At 43.1% G+C, this 19,201-nt stretch overlaps 1 protein-coding gene across 5 annotated transcripts in view; it reads left to right on the top strand.

The window, feature by feature from the left end:
- Positions 1 to 19,201, top strand: part of ERO1A (endoplasmic reticulum oxidoreductase 1 alpha) — a 47,899-nt gene that overhangs the window by 2,255 nt on the left and 26,443 nt on the right. For 4 of the 5 annotated variants that reach the window (XR_016281048.1, XR_016281049.1, XR_016281047.1 and 1 more), the window contains exons 1-7: positions 1,680 to 1,908; positions 6,482 to 6,601; positions 9,067 to 9,150; positions 10,861 to 10,899; positions 13,971 to 14,047; positions 15,214 to 15,287; positions 17,272 to 17,392. Coding sequence is in view for 2 of the 5 variants with exons in the window: in XM_089522890.1 (XP_089379016.1) it covers positions 1,801 to 1,908; positions 6,482 to 6,601; positions 9,067 to 9,150; positions 10,861 to 10,899; positions 13,971 to 14,047; positions 15,214 to 15,287; positions 17,272 to 17,392 (623 nt within the window). In the remaining 3 variants the exon portion in view is untranslated. Of the gene's footprint in view, positions 1 to 1,679; positions 1,909 to 6,481; positions 6,602 to 9,066; positions 9,151 to 10,860; positions 10,900 to 13,970; positions 14,048 to 15,213; positions 15,288 to 17,271; positions 17,393 to 19,201 lie in introns of those variants that run through there. The other variant, XM_089522891.1, reaches the window with a different exon arrangement.

The following is a 19,201-nucleotide window of genomic DNA, read 5'->3' as shown; positions in this document are numbered from 1 at the left end:
CCAAGTCTCTTGTGTCTGTTTGGTGCCTTCAAGGTGTTTCCGACTTATGGCGACCCTGACGCAAAGCTGTCATGGGGTTTTCTTGGCAAGATTTGTTCAGAAGAGGTTTGCCATGGCCTTCTCTTGCGGCTGAGAGAGTGTGACTTGCCCAAGGTGGCCTAGTGGGTTTGCATGGCCAAGCTGGGTTTTGAACCCTGGTCTACATAATTGTAGTCCAACACTCAAACCATTAAGCCATGCTTCCTCTCTGAGGAGTTTATCACACTAGCGAGATCCCGTGGGAAAATGGGAGTGAAACGCGATATAACGCGAAGATAACCCGGAAATGCCCAGAGTTTATCACACGATGGCGCAGTTAATGTGAAATAACGTGAAGCTAATCCGCAGTTAAAGCGGAGAAAACCAGCAGCTTTTTACATTCGGAACAAACTGAATTTAAAAAGCTGCTGGTTTTCTCTGCTTTAATTGTGGATTAAATTTGTGTTATTTCGTTTTAGCAGCAATTCAGTGTGATAAACTTCCCAAATTTGCAAGTTCTGTTTAAATTCGAATTTAATTTAAATCGCATTTAACTCCTGTTTTCTCATGGGGCCTCGCTAGTTTGATAAAGCTGTTAGTCTTTTGACACTGTGCTGATTGACAAAGGGCCCCATTGCGAAACAAAGAATATGTGCTCTCTAGGGATCCCTGGGTCCTCCAGCGCAACTCTGCCAGAGGTTGACCATAGAGTTGTGCTGGAGAACCTAGAAGTTCCAAGAGAGAAGCACTTCTCTAAGCATTTGTAGGTCCTCCAGCATGACTCCATGATCAACGTCTGGCAGATGTTGACCATCGAGTTGCATTGGAGGACTAAGAGATTCCTAGAGGTGTTCTCTCAGGTAAGAATCATGGTGTTTTTTTATGTGTGGTTTTCCCACATTCAAGGGGGCCCTTCACTCCTAACTGCAGGGAATGTGGAGGGACCACTGTCGCGGCAACAGAACTCTGGAGATGTGAGTTCGAATCCCTGCTCAGCCATGGGAGTCCACTGGGTAACCCTGGGCAAGTCACACTCTCTCAGCCTCAGAGGAAGGCCATGGCAAACCTTGTTTGGACCTCTTGCTGAGAAAACCCCATAGAGTTGCTATAAGTCAGAAACAACAAAGATAATAAATCTCTCTTCCTAGAGAGTAAAGACTTTCTCCAAATAATAATAATAATAATAATAATGGCTTTGATAAATAATTACATAACGAAAACTAAATCCTAATCTAACTAAAGATAGTCACACACACACACACACACACACACACATATATATATGTCAGGAAGACTGATTAGGCTATATAATGTCTTACAGTTAGTGTGTATCTTTCCCTCGCAGTCAGGCTCGAGATACAAACTAACTGTAAGCTTAACCCTTGAAGACAGTGCTCCCCAAACGGTGCCCTTTAAGAAACGTTGGACTCCAGCTCCCAGAAGCCTCAGCCCTGAGGGCCAATAGCCTGGGATGCTGGGAGCTGAAGTCCAGAGCCCCTTAAAGGGCCACTGCTAGAGAGAGAGGGACCCAGCTATCAAGCCCTGTCCAGAGAAGGAGGAGGCCAGCAGGGCTGCTGTAATAAGGGGGAGACCATGAAGGCAGGCAGCCCCCAGCCCTGACAGCCCCGGGGTCCCTGGGTCGAAGCTGCTCCAGGGGAGGCGGAGGCGGAGGCGTTGCGGCCGGGGCCTGCCTCCAATGAGGGCCGGCCAAGTCCTCTTCCTCCTCGCCCGGGAGGGAGGCAGAGCAGCCAGAGCCTGCAGCAGAGCCTCCTCCTCCTGGCCATGCCTCCTTGGGGCCTGATGCTGCTCATCCTCTGGCTGCTGGCCGGCTGCTCTGCTTCTGGCCCCGGCCGGGGCCCCTCCGGCGCCGAGCAGCGCTGCTTCTGCCAGGTCAGAGCCCCTTCTCCTCCTCCTCCTCCTCCTCCCCAGGAGACCCCCAGGGCCCTGGCCTTCCCTCGCCATCGCCCAAAGGCCCAGAGTCCTCTGGCCCCTGGAAGCCAATGGCCCTGCCCTCCCTTCTCTCCCTGGGCCCTGGAAGCCCCCCTCCAGCCTCTCCTTCTCCCCAGCGCCTCTGGCCCTGCCTTTCCTTATTATCCCCAAAGGCAAGGAGTCTGCTGCTCTCAGGTGCCCCAGGATTCTTTGCCTTTGAGGGAGAAGGAAAGCAGCCTCCGCCGTCTCCTCCCTGCTTCGCCCTTTGGTGCCAGAGGCACTCTGCACATGCTCAGGGGAGGCCTCTGCCTTTGGGATGATGGATGGTAGGCTAGCAGGCCTCTTGGTCGGAAGGCAAGGCTCCTTTGGCCAGCGAGAGGAAGACTCTGAAGGCCTGGCCATCTCGGGCTGATGGCAGCTGCTCTTGCTTTCTGTTTTCATTGTCGACAGAGCTATCTATGTCTGTATCTCCAGGGCTCTCGGGGCAAGAGGCAGAGCAGGGGAGCCTTTGCCCAAAGAAAGGTGTCTTTGAAACGGATGGCCTTTGGGCTTCCTGCCCTTCCTACAGACCAGTTTTCTAGGCTTTTAATTTTACGGGATTTAAAAAAAACAGTCTAAGCTGCTCTGAGCCCCAGTTTTGGGGAAAGGATGGGCTAGAACAAGAACAGGAACAATCACCGGGCAGAGGAAGGCTGCATCTGGCAGAACTGACGGAGTCTGAGACCGCTTTAACTGCCGGGGCTCAATGCTATGGGATCCACTGAATCAGGATTTGAAACCGGGCTCCAAAACACACGACAGAAATAATCCAGTTTGAGACCGCTTTACCTTCCCAGGCCCAGTGCTAAGGGATCCTAGGCAGTTAAAGTGGTCTTAAACTGGTTTGGCTTTTGTGGGTGTTTCTGGCTGTGTGGCCATGTTCCAGAAGAGTTTCTTCCTGATGCTGAAGATGCCAGCATTCCCTGAAGATGCCACAGATGCTGCCGAAAGGTCAGGAATCGACTCTTCTGGCCCATGGCCACAGGGCCAGAAACACCCACAAAAAGCCATGGATGCCGGCCATGAAAGCCTCCGACTTCACACTTCACTGGATTCTTTCTGCAGCGTGTTTTGGACCCAGGTCAGAAGTGTCCTCTTTAAGCAAGGCCTGGGTATTGTACTCCAAACAAGTAGCTTTTCCAAGCTCAGTTTAAAGCTACTACTACTACTACTAATAATAATACCTAATATAATAATAACAATAATAATCAAATCAGTTTTTTCCTAGTTGAAAGCCAACCACTGTAAACTTTCTAGGCAGTGTGACTATTGACACAAGTTTGCATTATTGTTGTTGTTGTTGTTGTTGTTGTTATATTTATTTGTATCCCGCTTTCCCCGCCAAAACCGGGATTGAGAGCGGCTTACAATTTAAAAGAACAGTATGTTTAAAAACATACAAAAGCAATGCACTAAAACAGAATTAAATCGTTACAATATTAAAGTGGCCCATTGGTTAAAAGAATAAAATACAGCTTAAAAAGATAAGAGTGATTTGGAAAAAAAGAAAGAGACTTAATCCATTGCTGCCACCTGCAAACCTGTCTAGTTTAGAAAGTTGACCAGGGTTGGGAGCAACTGACTAGGAGGAAGCAAGGCAGGATTTGCATTTCTTTCCCGTTGGGCCATTTCCTTTTGGTCTACGTGCCACAAGGCCATCACCGACAGACACCTCTTTGCCTGGAAAGAGCCATGCTGGGAAATGTTGGTTTTCTGGGCTGAGTTTCCTGGCTGTTGCATCATAACCTGAACTCTGCAGCGAGCAAGAAAGCAAGCAGCAGCAGGACTGAAAGAAGGCTCTGAAAACTTCCAGTGAATGACAGACTGCCAGTGGCCTGTTACTTACTGCCAAAATAAAGCTGCTTCGGGTCTCTTTGGAGGTATGCTATTTAAATGATGCCTGGGTCCTAAGAGTTCGGAGGTTGCGCCAAAGCCACACTCCATTCCTAAGCACTGGAGTGCAGCTTTGGTGCAGCTTCCGGATTCTTAGGACGCATGCATCATTTAAACAGCATACCTCCAAAGAGACCTGAAGCAGCTTTATTTTGGCAGTCTGGAACAGGCCAGTGTTTCCCAAACTTTGGTCCTCCAGATGTTTTGGACTGTGGCTCCCAGAATTCCAGACTGTTCACCAAAAGACTTGGCTGACCAAAGTTTGGGAATCGCTGCTCCAGAGGGAACCACTTTCTTCCAGTCTACATTTTAGTCTGTTGTTATAGTTTACTTCATTGGAGAGCTTGGAAAGTTCTGTTTTGGATGACAGTAGACAGCATCCCCAAACCATGCAAGCTGGGGGTGCTGGGAGTTTTAGTCCAAAAATAACATTTCCAAGTCCTGATTCGTTTGCGCTTGGTCGTTTTTTGCAAAAAGTCATTGCAAAGCAACTCTGGTTAAAAAACAAACTGCAAACAAGATGCAATAAAAGATCAACCTCAAAACATGGGCCAGAATAAAATTAAAGAGCAGTTTAAAAAGGTAGGGAAATGTTATTCTAAAAAAGGTCTGCTTAAGTCAGATTGTGTTCTTAACCAGAAAGAAGACTAGTGAGCGGGTGTTTGGCTGCATCTACACTCTAGAAATAGTGCAGATTGGTACCCCTTTATCTGCTGTGGCTCAGTGCTCTGGGATCCTGGGAATTGTAGTTTGTTGTGGCACCAGAGCACTCTGACAGAGAAGGCTAAATATCTCACAGAACTACAAATCCCAGAATTCCATAGCAATGAGCTGTTGCAGTTAAAGCGGTATCGGACTGGATTATTTCTGCAGTGTGGATTCAGCCAGAGAAAAACGTTACTTGTAATAACGAAGCTGCATTCCAAAAGTGATATAAGGAGAAGAAACAAAGGAGTTTATCACATGGGAGGAATTTCTCTTAATTTCGAATGAAAAGAAAGTGGGGCCAGAACGCATTCACTGAAAGTTGCTAGTTCAGCGAATTTACAGAGTTTATCAGACAAGGGGAATTGGAAGTATAATCCAATGGCAATCCGAATGCAATCATGGGGTTTAACTTTACTGCGTGATAGACTGCCACACACAAATTCAGGCAATGGCATGCTATTTTCGGGCAATGGGGAGCCAGTTCAAACGCAATGCGTAGTCACGTAATTGCGCTAAACTAGTGACTTTAAATAAATGCGTTCTGGACCCACTTTCTTTTCATTAGAATTTAAGAGAAATTCCTCCCGTTTGATAAACTCCTCTGTGAATGCGAATTGCGTTTGAACTGGCTTCCCGTTGCCTGAAAATAGCTTGCCATTGCCCGAAATTGCGTGTCATCACCTCTCACGCAATAACGTGAAACCCCATGATTGCATTAGGATTGCCATTGGATTATAGTTCCAATTTCCCTTGTCTGATAACCTCCAGAGTGATTGCGTTGTTGCAAGGGCTTTTCCAGATTGGGCAACTAAATTGGGAGGTTGCTCTATTTGTTCCTCTAGTTCTTGGACATTTCTTTCTTTCTTTCAAGGCTTTATATCCCACCTTTCTCCCACAATGGAATTATTTTTATTTTTTAAACCTAAAAGACATTTCTCTTGTCCTGGACTATTTTCTGGCAAGTCAGAGAGAAGAACATTTGCCCAACACACCACAGGACCACTTCAAAGAGCCATAGATCAGTTTTTAATTATTATATTTTAAGAGTCTTAGTGCAGATACCAGCTGCAACATTTTATTCCCACCACGAAGCAGGTGTCTTTCTAATGCCAAGATAAGTTGAACAGTGCATTCGTTACCTTTTCTTCCTTCCTTTTATATTATATTTCCGTTACAGTGCATCAGTGAAATGGCCCTTTTGCAAGTATCTCTGTAACCCTTTAAAAAAATTAAATAAATTACGATCAGAGAGAAGAAAATTTGCCCGACAAACCATAGGACCACTTCAACAAGCCATATATCAATTTTTAATTATTACATTTTTAAGAGTCTTAGTGCAGATCCAAAAAAATTAGTATTTAAGAGACCCCCAAAAGGAATGAAATGAGAGGATGTGAAGGCGACAACAGTCACAAAATTGTTGTTAACTTGTGAGGACCATAAGGTGAACCTATCCTGAGGTTTTCTTGGCAAAATTTCTTTAGAGGATGTTTGCCATTGCCATCTGAGGCTGAGAGTGTGTGACTTGCCCAAGGTTACCAAGTCGGTTTCCAGGATTGAGCTGGGATTCGAACCCTGGCCATAGTCCAATGCTCAAACCACTAGCCCATGCTGGCTCCTAGTCAGCAACATACAAGGAGCCATAAATGGTGAGAACTGACTCTTTGGAAGGTGCTCTATAGATACTGTTCTCTTCCTGCCAATTAATATTGTTACAGCCGCAGAAAAGGGTCTTGCCGAAGTTTAAATATTTGTACATTTTATTTGGTAGTCTAAACTTTTCCTATGCCATAAAATGCTTCAAGTGTGACGATCCTGGTCTTCTCATCGTTAGACGTAGTTTAATTGTTCAGCTCAGCTTTTTCCAAAACCTCATTACCTGTTTATTCAATAGGTGACTGGTCATCTGGACGATTGTACCTGCGATGTTGAAACTATTGATACCTACAACAATTACAAGATTTTCCCCAGACTCCAGAAACTGCTGGAAAGCGATTACTTCAGATATTACAAGGTATTTTTTATTGTTACTTCAGATATTACAAGGTATTTTTTATTGTTTTAATGTATTTTAGTATTTTTAATGGTTTTAGTATATTTGTATTTGTATTTTATTTGTATATTTTATACTTTCATTTAACCTTTGTAGTTTTTTTTTAAACCTGTATTGTTTAAGATGTTGTTAGCCATCTTGAGTCCCATTATTGGGAGAAAGGCGGGATATCAATGAAAATAATAATAATAATAATAATAATATCACACCCTTCCCCAAAACTGAGACTCAGAGTGGCTTACAATATTAAAACAATAACAACAGTACACTTTAAAACATACAAAAGAGGAACATTAAAATAGAATTAAATTATTATAATAAAAAGGCTTACCAAGGTATTGAGGATAGGGACTAATGAATCATCATCACTATCAATAATAATAATAATAATAATAATAATTCTCTGGTTCCTACTCCCAATATCCTGGCAAGCTTTTTCTAAAAATCCATGCATGCCTTAGCACAGGGTTTGCGAACATGGGGTCCTCCAGATGTTTCTGGTCTGCATCTTCCCTCATTCGTTATCCCTGGACGATAGGGGCTGCAGTCCTTTCTACTCTGGAGGTCCACCTGTTCCCCAGCCCTGATAATAACAGAAGGCACATTGTAAACCTAAAATAGGGGTGGAAACCATAGAGCCCTCCAGATATTGTGAAGGCGAAGGCTTTCATGGCCGGCATCCATAGTTTTTTGGGGGGGTTTCAGGCTATGAGGCCCTGTTCTAGAAGAGGTTATTCCTGCAGCAGCTGTGGCTGGCATCTTCAGAAAATGCTTCATTCCCTGAAAATGTGAGCCACAGCTGCTGGCGAAATGTCAGGAAAAATCTTTTCTAGAACATGGCCTCATAGCCCCCCAAAAAACCCCTCCAGATGTTGTTTGACTGCATCTCCCAGCAGTCCCAGCCTGCATAGCCAATAGTGATGAATGCTGAGAATTGCAGTCCAACAATGTGTGCAAAAAGCCAGATGATTTCCACTCTGATCTAGAAGTCTGTTATTTGTTACCATTTTCTTATGAGTGAAATATGAGATAGAATGTGGGTGGTATCTCTGGTTTATCATCTGAAACTTTCTCTTAAGTGCTTGAGAGAGAGAAATCATTTAAAATAAAACACATTGGCTTCAATTCAGTATTTAAACGAGAGTAGACCCCCTGAATTGCTTGCAGAATAGTAAGTCAACATTTATGCAGGCTTCACAGACTCAGGGGGTCTCTTCTAGCCAGGTGCCATGTTTGGATGGATGTCCTTTTGCCTTTTATAAACTTGTGCTGGACTTTCAAAAGCACTGTTGAATTTACTATCAAACGGCAAACATTAAGCAGCTGAACACTTTTCCAAAAGAAATAATTTTATTTGCTATGTTGAGATGATTAATACCAACGGTGGTGGTCATGCTTAGTTGGAGATGATGGGGCTTGTAGTTCAACACCTTTGTAGGGTGTGCAGTAGAGGAAGGCTGCTTTATATAGGATTATAACATGGTTGCAGTGGGATATGTGTGTGTGTTGTACTCGCAGAAATGTCTAGGCGTTTCTTTATAAGAGAACAGATCCTAGTTCCCAGGAGTTTGCAGCCTAAAACCACGGTGAGAATCATGCTTCTTTCCAGATGTTGTTGGATTGCAACTCCCAGCAGCCCTAGCTAGCATAAACATGGATGAGGACTATTTGGAATTGCAGTCTAACAACATTTGAGAGATTACATGATTCGCCTCGTCTCCCCAACCCATAAAGCATTTAGTCCAGGCTGGTTTAAACCATGTTTAAATTTAAAAAAAAAACACTTCTTTTTTTTTTTAAAAATGGATATTCATATATATTTTTTAAAGTCTGGCTATTTTAACTATTTTCCAGCTTTCTTACTGGACCAACAATGACTGTTTGAATTTAACTTTAAATTTATTGACAGTTGCTTATTGTTAAATCAGTATCCCATGACAGATGCTTCTTTTCAATGACTTTATTTTATAGTGCAAGAATGCCATTGAGAAACAAATCATTCTACTAACATAAGTTCAGCCAAAACAACTTGCTTTAAAAGAGCACTTTTAAAAGAACAATTATTATTTAAGCTAGCGAGCATAACATCTTTATTGCATTTTGCTACTTATTTTTCTGATTCAGTCCAAGATTGATGTAGTCCTATGCATTAATGCAAAAAAACAACAAAAAAAAACACAAAACAAAACAAAAACCTGGTTTAAAACAACAACTGGTTTTCTTTTCCAATCCTGATTTGGTCCAGATGATATGATGAAAGGACAGGGAGAGAAGTGGCATAAGGAGAAGACCATGCTTTTATTTTCATTGCAGGTTGGGCTTGAGGTGTGATATGTATAAAGTAGATAGTTTAAGCTTTCCTCCCTTTCACTTTTCCTTTCTGTATTAAAAATACCTTCTGTATCCACATCTTTTCATCTCTTCAGGTGAATCTAAAGAGGCCTTGTCCTTTCTGGAGCGACAACAGCCATTGTGGGATCAGGGACTGTGCTGTGCAGCCATGTCCAACTGTAAGTGCAAGAAATGTTTGCATAGAAGCATAGGTCATCTAGTCCAGCCCTTTGCCATGCAGGAATACACAACCACAGCTTTTCTAAAAGAAGCCCATCCAACCTCTGTTTAAAGACCTTCAAATGTGGAGAGTCCACCAGCTTTCGAGGCAACCCATTGCACTGTCGAAGAGCTCTTACAGTCAAAATGTTCTTACTAAGGTTTAAGTGGAAGTTCTTTTTTTGTAATTGCGGTCCGTTGGTTCATGCTCCAGTCCTTGGAGCTGCAGAAAACAAGCTGGCTCCTTTCAACTATTCAAAGTTGAATATGACATCCTTCCATGACATCCTTTCAACTATTTAAAGTTTTAAAACAGTCCACATGCAAAATTCAGCATCTAAATTCACAATTTAAAAATCATCCGGATAAGCCTGCCAGAAGGGACTGGTCTTTAATGCTGTCGTATGTCTGGACAGCGTATTCAGCTGTCACATCTCTTCTGGCAGGTTATTCCACAATTTGGGGACGGCTGAAGAAAAAGTCCTCTGGCTGACAGTTGCCAGCCTCTTCCTGGCTGACTGGAGTAAATGTCCTCCAGAGGATCTGAGCGTATGGGTGGATTATATGGGCGGCATTTAAAAAAGCACTTGAAAAATTGCTTGAAGTTGCCTAGTTGGCCTACAGACGACTCGAAGCCATTGCAGGGCTTTGCAGGGTTTCAACAGTTTGCCCTCTTTGTGATACTTTGCATGCAGTTTGGTTTCCGACCGCATGCTTTGATAACTGAAGAATTCCATCTCTGTGTTCTATCAGTTCTGCAAGTATAGGTGTGTGTGGTTACATCTGCTAGTGTTCACTACTTCCTCTGCTGTGTGTGTGTATGTGTTTTCCGTTGGTCATATGTGAGACTTAATTCTTTGTGCATGCAGATTTTATATACTGATTTGATTTCTAGCACCCAAAACTGGGACTCAGGCTCACAGCAAGATTAAAAGAAACCCAGATACAATTTTGGTGGTGTTATGTCTCATCAAGTTAGCTTTGCCTTTCTGTAGCAAGTGTGGAGACATCTGGCAGGTTTAGGATAAAGTTTTCCCCCATCATGGCTTATGGGAGTTGTAGTCCTGCATATCTGTATGGAATAGAGGTGCCATAGTGAAAACTTTAGAGGGCTCATGTATCTTTAATAGTTGTGTAGAGGCATGAATTTCAGCTAGTGTTGCTTAACACTTAACCAGGTAACAGACAACATCTGCTGAAAACCCCTCTTCTATATGTCCCTAGTTCTCACTCTGGCAACCCTACCTATGGGACCAGGACTGTAATGCAGTTTGACCCCTGCACTTATTTTGACACTGTAAAAATAGTGTCATTTAAGTGCTACAGCTCCATCCTGTGGAATCCTGGGATTTTTAGTTTTTTAGTCTTCACTGCCAATGGTGCCTCACCCAATCTCAAGATTCTGTAGCATGGAGCCATGCAAGCTAAAGTGGTGTCAAACTGCATTATTACTACAGTACAGATGCACCCCAGGTCAGGCTGTGCAGTTAATATTGTTTGTGGGGACTAAAGGGAAAGACTGATCTGTTTCTCTCCAGCTCCTGTTGCAAATAGCAAATGTAATTACTAACTAGGAACAACAAACTTAATTGCTAGCTAGGAAGTCAGAATTTAGTTGCCTTTGATTAATTAAACAAAATGGTTTTTTAACTTCTAATTTCTGTTTCCAGGATGAGGTCCCTGGTGGAATTAGATCAGAGAGTTACAAGGTAAGGAATGGTTGGGTTTGGACCAAAACTGATTTACGATTGGGATGGGGACAGTGTGGCCCACAAATGCATTTGATGCCGAACCCCTATTTTATGGCCTCCCAAGCCTGGCTGCAGACCCCTAAAGTATCCAACCCCCCCCCCCCCCAAAGTTTAAAAGAAAAAAATTGGTCATAAAGTACTGTTTTCACTCCAAAATTACCCAACCCTCAGAAATAAAAACATGATGGTTCAGATCAGTTTGACCCCCACATCCCCAACCTCCTTTCCACCATGACTGATTTTTGTCCACAACCAGATGTAACTTTACATCACTACTGGATCTGCCAAAATCCAACCCTGTGGCTCATAGGGGTGGTGTGTGAGGCCAAAACATTTGCCAATCCGTCCGTGCAGTTGCCTACTTTGATTCATGACTATGGCCTGGCTGTGATTTTTTTGCATCATTTCCTCATTAAATTATCTTATTTAAAAGAAAGAAAGAAAGAAAGAAAGAAAGAAAGAAAGGCAGTTCTTGAGTCATGAATGTGATGGTAGCAAACAACCAGACCGAGGCTATTAAGTCCCAAATTTTGTCTGAAGTGACCAACAAGTTTTCTCTCATTTATTTTATGCAATACATTTATGTGTCAAATTACAGTAGGTGTTTCCAGAGTGATTAACACACACCACACCTAGCTCCACAAAGCCCAAATTTCACCAAATCCAGCCCCACTGAAATGTGTTGCATCCATTTGGCCAAGTTCCAGGCTGCGTTGTCATTAGGGTTGCCAGCCTGAAAACGGGAGCAGGCTCTTGTATCTTTAAGGGTTATGTAGATGAGGACATTTCAGCATGTTACCTGGTGGCATGACAAGAAATTCCCTCTTCTACACAACCATTAAATGGACAGGAGCCTTCTTCAGTTTTCCTTCTGGCAATCCTAGTTGTTATTGCTGGCCAAGGCAAAGGAAGAGACCATGGCCCCTTTCCTCAAGTCCAGCTTGGCTTGAGAATTGGTAAATGCAATGCCTCATGGCCTTAGAATTCAGAGATATATCCATGTTAGTTGGGAATATCCATATGCAAAGGGACCTTGGAGCGCCTTTGAGACTCACTGTCTGAAAGAAGTTGTAGCATAAGCTTTTGTAGACTTGGTCTTCTTCCTTTAGCCATACAGTTGGTGAGTACCGAGGATGTGGACAAGATCCTCGGAAGTGTTCGGAAAACGACCTGTTCTCTTGATCCCTGTCCCTCGTGGTTAGCAGCCCAGGGGGGACCGGCGGTAACATTATTGTTACGCCGGATAATTAATTCATCTTTGAGGGATGGGCAATTTCCATCGGATCTTAAATTGGCCATTGTAAAACCGATCCTAAAAAAGCCCTCCCTCGACCCCCTGGTACATAATAATTATCGGCCAGTTTCGCTGCTACCATTTTTGGGAAAGGTGATCGAGAGGGCGGTTGCTATCCAGCTTCAGGCGGTCTTGGATGAAACGGATTATCTGGACCCATTTCAAACTGGCTTCCGGGCGGGTTACGGGGTTGAGACGGCCATGGTCGCCTTGGTCGATGATCTCCGTCTGGGCATCGACAGGGGAAGCGTGTCCCTGTTGGTGCTCTTGGACATCTCAGCGGCTTTCGATACCATAGACCATGGTATCCTTCTGGGACGCCTGGCAGAGGTGGGAATTGGGGGCACTGCGCTCCAGTGGTTCCGCTCCTACCTCTCTGGGAGGTCCCAGATGGTGCAGCTGGGAGACGTGTGCTCCGACGAGAGGCCCCTTAAAACTGGGGTCCCTCAAGGAGCCATTCTGTCTCCCATGCTATTTAACATTTACATGAAACCGCTGGGAGAGATCATCCGGAGACATGGGGCGCGGGGTTATCAGTACGCTGATGACACCCAAATAATCTTCTCTATGTCTCTGACTGATGCAGTGACTGGGGATGGCGTCTCTCCTCTCGTGGCCTGTCTGGAGTCAGTAATGGGCTGGATGAGGGAAAACCGACTCAAGCTGAATCCAGAGAAAACGGAGGTACTTGTGGTAGGTTCTTCTGGTCCAGGAATGGCGGTGGTTCCACCTGTCCTGAACGGGGTCACGCTCCCTGTGAAGGACTCCGTGCGCAGTCTGGGGGTGCTTCTTGACTCGTCGCTTCACCTGACTGCTCAGGTGAATGCGACGGTCAGGAGCGCCTGTCATCAGCTTCGGCTGATTCGCCAGCTGCGCCCATACCTGGCCCAGAGGGACCTAGAAACTGTTGTACACGCTCTGGTAACTTCGAGATTGGATTTCTGCAACGTACTCTACATGGGGCAACCCTTATACCAAACTCGGAAACTGCAGATGGTGCAGAACATGGCTGCTCGGCTGGTCACTGGCGCTTCCAGGACCAGCCATATAACACCGGTCTTAAAGGACCTCCATTGGCTGCCCATCCGTTTCCGAGCTCAATATAAGGCGTTGGTAATTACCTATAAAGCCCTAAATGGCTTGGGCCCAGGATACCTAAAGGACCGCCTCTCCCCGTATATTCCGCCTCGCACCCTCAGATCGACTGGGCAGCAGCTACTGAAGGTGCCTGGGGCTAGGTTAGCCTCCACTTCGCGGAGGACGTTTTCCACAGCTGCCCCAGCCCTTTGGAATGAGCTGCCCATAGAGCTCCGCTCGTCTACCACCCTGGCCCAATTCAGGAAGGACTTAAAAACCTTCCTGTTTCAACAGGCATTCCCCGAATAGTTATCCTGCGGGCCTCCCTCCTCTTTTCGTGGCCATGAGGTTGGGTCATGGGGTTTTCTTTTGACTTTTTTTCTATTGTTGGATTTAAGCTGTTTATGGTGTATTGGATGTTTTTATTGTATTTTTATGGTTTTTTTATTGATCTGTATTTTAAAATTGTCTGTTTTACTGTTGTGAGCCGCCCTGATCGAAGGAAGGGCGGCATACAAATAAAATTTATTATTATTTTATTATTATTATGCTACAACTTCTTTCACACAGTGAGTCTCAAAGGCGCTCCAAGGTCCCTTTGCATATCCCACGGTAGTCATTTCTACTCATTTGTACAAATTTTGTCATTGCTTTACAGTATTCAGAAGAAGCCTACACTTTGGCAGATGACTGTGAAAAAGCAGAGAGACTGGGAGCGGTTGATGAATCATTGAGGTGCCATTTCTTCTTCTTGGTAGCCTTCAAAGTGGAATTTGGTTCTCTTTTCCCCAGCAGTCATGAAGACATTTCCTTAAGTTTCCTTCTTCCCACACCTTCCTCCAGAGACACTGATTTGTGGCCCAGGAACTTGTTTCTAGGGGCCCGTTATCCAAAGTAGCAGTTGGCAAGGAACTAGCAGCGGCTAGTGGCTTTCTGTCTGGGGGAGCAGTGAATCTGATCCCCCATTTACTCTTTACTTTAAGGGGCTATCTTACATTGTTAAGCCTGTTTTGGAGGCAGAGCTCAGCATCTTGGATTGCAATTTTAAACTTCCAGCTTAAAACCTGGGGTTGATTTATTGCTCTGCTGAGACAGGAGACAGAAATATTACTGCAAAAATGGGCATGTAACTATTAGTGATATAGTGGGCCCTTGGTATCCACTGCGGTTTGGTTCCAGGATCACCCACAGATACCAAAATCTGCAGATGCTCAAGTCCCATTATATACAACAGCAAAATCAAGATTTGCTTTTTGGAATTAAAATTTTTTTTCAAGCCATGGTTGGTTGCAATGGATGCAGTGGATGCAAGCTACAGGAAAAGAGATTCCACCTCAATATTAGGAGAAATATCCTGCAGTAAGAAATGTGTGTGTGTGTGTGTGTGTGTATTAAAATATATAAAGTCCAAAAAGCAAACCTTGATTTTGCCAATTTCTATAAGGGACACAATTTTACTATGCCATTGTATATAATGGGACTTGAGCATCCATGGATTTTGGTATCCATGGCAGGTCCTGGAAATAAACCCCAGTGGATACCAAGGGCCCACTGTAGTAGTTTGATCCCATTTATTTGCCATGGCTCTTCGCTTTGGAACCCTGGGATCTGTAATTTTCTGAGCTACTTAGGCTAGTGAGATCTAGGGCTCCAGTTCAGGGGAGTGGGCTAGAGTCCCTGAGGAGAAAATACTAAATAGCCCTCACCCGGATTCCATAGGATGGAACTATGATCGTTAAGGTGGAATCCAAATTGCTGTCACTTTTTAGTGTAGATGCACGTTGAGTTTTCTGAATGTCCCATGTCTTCTGTATCCTGACCTAAATATAGGTTTAGGTATGTATATTCACTGACAGTGGGGGGAAAACGCAATTAAGCACATTTTCTCTCTTTCTTTGCAGTGAAGAAACTGCGCAGGCTGTGCTCCGATGGACTCGGCACGATGATTCTGCAGACAGCTTTTGTGAAGCTGATGGTAATGTTGTTTTCTGAGTGTCTCTGCTTTTTGGATTTTTTTTTTTAAAAATCGTCTATATTTTTATAAACTCCATACTCTTTCCACATAATTATCATATCACATCCAGTCAAATAATGTTTACAAATAACCTCTACAGTATTAATAAATCTTTTCCTTCTCCCTCCACATCAAATCATATTGGTATCTTCTTCAAAATGTACCTAAATTATTACTGTTTCTTCTATTTAATACATTTAACATCACATTCCCCCTCTTAAAAAGCAACTTTTATTCCTCTTATACAATATGTATGACATTATTTCATGATTCCTGAAGTCCATCCTTAGATCAATCCTACTATCTTACCCTTTCTCATTTAAGTACAACTTCCTCCACCATTCTTTAGATTAATATTTATTTAATCATGTTTGCTCTTTGATTGTTTGAGCCAGTGGCCATTTAAAAGAAAAAACTTTCCCAAGACATGCAAATATACACTCCAGATAGCAATATTGATCTTAGGAGTTGCCTTGCTACTGTTATATGAACTTAAAAAAATATTAATAATATCTTACAATTTGCTGTTGTTATTATGTGCAACTCTGGAGAGAGATGTGGCTGGAGAGAGACTGAGGATCTGTGAAATGGTTGCAATCCAAGCATAGTGTTTGGCATGAATCCATGCATCCCGCCATTTCACAGATCCTTGCATCTCTTTCCAGCCTTGCATCTCGTTTGCTTGTTACTTGTGTATGAGACATGAGGCTGGAGAGAGATGCAAGTTTCTGAGAGATGGAGCAGGAATGCTGTGGCTGCTGCCTTGAAGGCAGAGGTTGGTGGCTGGCAGCAAAGTGTTGAGTTTTGGAGGTTTTCAGGTTTCTGCATTAGGGATGCTCAACCTGCATAATAATTATTATCTTAGTACTGGGAATAATAGAACATTCATTTTATTGCTGTGGTACTGTAAAACACAAGGAAATATCTACAATGAATTGCCATACTGTTACAGTACAGTGGACCCTTGTTATACGCTGGGGTTTGGTTCCAAGATCCTCTGTGTATAACAAAATCCATGGATGCTCAAGTCCCATTAAATATAATGACATAGCAAAATGGTGTCCCTCATAAAAAATGGAAAATCAGTGTTTGATATTTGAAATTTATACTTTTAAAAAATATTTTCAAACCGTGGATGCTTGAATCTGTGTATAAGAAGGTCCGACTGTACTGTATATTATATTGGGATGAGTAAAATACCTTGTAGAGCCAGGGTGGTGTAGTGGTTTAAGCATTAGACTACAACTCTGGAGACCAAGGTTCAAATGTTGTTTTGCCCATGTAGACTCACTGGGTGACTTTGGGCAAGTCGCACTCTCTCAGCCTCAGAGGATGGCAATGGCAAACCCCTTCTGAAGAAACATGCCAAGCTTCACCTTAGGGTCACCATAAGTCAGAAATGACTTGAAAGTACACAACAATAAAATACCTCTGCCCTACCTAGAGCATTTATGTATTCCACCTTTGGTACATGCATTACTGTTTGAGAGCCATGCTGTGGTTCACTCTTTTTAGTATGAACTTTAATGGAGCTGCCTAAGGTGCTGAACTGTACTGACAGACTAGGGCTGCATCTTCACTGCAGAATTAATGCAATTTGACACTGCTTTAACTGCTGTGGTTCAATGCTATGGAAATCTGGGATTTGTAGATTCTCTGTCAGAGAGCTACAAAAAGACCAATAATACAAATCTAAAAAATCCAAAATTCCATAGCATTGAGCCGTGGCAGTTAAAGAGGCATCAAACTGTATTATTTCTGCAATGCAGATAACTTCTAAGCCCAGCATCTTGAAGAGATCATTGTTTCAAGTTCGAACTAAAGCCCAGAGTGGATTGGCTACTCTACAGATCTGAAAGATGCTGGCTACTATTCGAACCATTTTAACAGTTTGCCTTCTCTCCCTTTTTCATCCTCTTTTAATCTGGGCACTTTTCCCCCTTAGATATTCAATCTCCTGAGGCAGAGTATGTAGATTTGCTGATCAATCCAGAGCGGTACACTGGTTACAAAGGCCCTGAAGCTTGGAAGATTTGGAACAGCATTTATGAAGAGAACTGTTTCAAGTATGTGTATTTCTCTTTATTCAAGAATGTTTTTATAATACTACTTTTCACTGGAAAAAAACACCAAAGTGGTTGAAAATGAAAACAACTACAAAAATTATTAAGAATAATACAGCCATGGTGAAATAAAATCAGTAAAGGATGAGTATCCATTTACTGCAATTCCAAAATCCAAAATACTCCAAAATTGCTTGAATAAGTAGTAGCATTTCTAAGTGGAGTTTTAAAGGCTGTTGAAGAAGGTGCTGGGGAGATGTCTTGCAACTGTGGTGCTCTACTATTGAGAAGGTCCTGCCATTTTTGGCCACCTTCCTCCCTTCTGAAAGTGGGGGCAACCTGAGCAATGCAAGGAAAATCTTGAGCGTTGGTCAGGCTCATACGAGAGGTGACCCCTTCCTCCTAGTCTCCAGAGATAAATGGGGAAGGAACTGGTGGGTTGCTTCCTTTTGCAGTGAATCACCCGTCTTCCTGAAGTGTCAGCAATTTTGCAATGGTCCTCGGAAGAAGCTGCACGTACAGCATGCATGAGGTAGTAAGCCAGATTGTTATCATGCATGCTATCAGAGCAGTGATAGAAGCCCTGTGACGAGATCCAGTCATGAAAGATAACTTGAGCATCTGTCAGAAGATCTCTTCAAGCTGCACGTTTAATCCCTTTAACTGGCATTTGTGGCTGTTCCTTGTACCTAGAGAATTGTCAGGGTTGATATGAAACCCATTCATACCATGCAGTTATGGTGTTTTTGCTCTATTTGAGCTGCCCTGGGATTTATAGGATGGTGAAACCCTGGAGTGATCTGGCAGCAAATTTCTAAATGTTGCTCCCTAAACAGCCTACTGTAATTCCAGAATTCAGTGAGATGTTGCCAATGATGGTTAAAGTGGGATCATAGCACTATACAATGGGTCTTTGCAGGTTCCTCAATCCTTTTACCTTTTACAGTCAGCCCTTATACACAGATTTTTTTATACATGGATTCAAGCATCCATGGTTTGAAAATGTTAAAAAAAGTATAAATTTCAAATATAAAACCTTGATTTTCCATTTTTTATAAGGATCACCATTTTGCTATGTCATTATATTTAATGGGACTTAAGCATCCATGGATTTTGTTATCCACGGGGGATCTTGGAACCAAACCCCAGCGTCCACTGTATTACATTTCTTTTTTCATTTTATGCCACCCTGGCTCTCTTAAAATTTAAATACACAAGTGAAAGCAGAGTAAAAAGCAGCCACATTAAAAATAGTTGCGTCTCCTAATGGACAATGCAGGCAGGGTATTTTGGGCACTCTGGTCCATAAAAAGAACTGTTATGAGCCCTGGTGAAAATTTTAGCATTCCCCCAAAGGGAATTGAAAATTCATTTTAAAAATCTGGATGGATGGGTGGACGGGGAAAGACACCCAGCAGAAACCTTGTGTACTTAGAGGCAATAGGATGCCTGGTTATTGAGTGAAAAAAGCAACAAACCTGTTGGAAGCTGAAACAAAATACCATTACCTGTGCAGGAGGGTGCGGCTGACCGTCCGGAATAGACACAGCAACACCCCACAATAATAATATTTTAGGCAATCTCACTTGTCAGAGTATAAATATAATAATAATAATACCACTGGTAGGGATGGATGGGAGCTCTTTTATCTTTCACCTCTTAAGTTCTGAATTTTTTTTTAATTAAAGCCTTTAAAATAATAGACCAAAGGGCATAAATGACTAAAGGTTCCTGAAAGGCTGCTTTCTCTCATAGAAGCCTGCTTGGCCAGTTATAAAATTGTCTTTGGAGGAGCATCTTCCAGTACCCCAG

This window comes from Sceloporus occidentalis, unplaced genomic scaffold (genome assembly GCF_023333645.1).
Source record: "Sceloporus occidentalis isolate IW3139 unplaced genomic scaffold, rSceOcc1.0.p SCAF_4, whole genome shotgun sequence".
In the NCBI taxonomy this organism is placed as follows: domain Eukaryota; kingdom Metazoa; phylum Chordata; class Lepidosauria; order Squamata; family Phrynosomatidae; genus Sceloporus; species Sceloporus occidentalis.
Note: the sequence above shows the minus strand (reverse complement) of the source record. Positions and strands in the feature narration are given on the sequence as shown.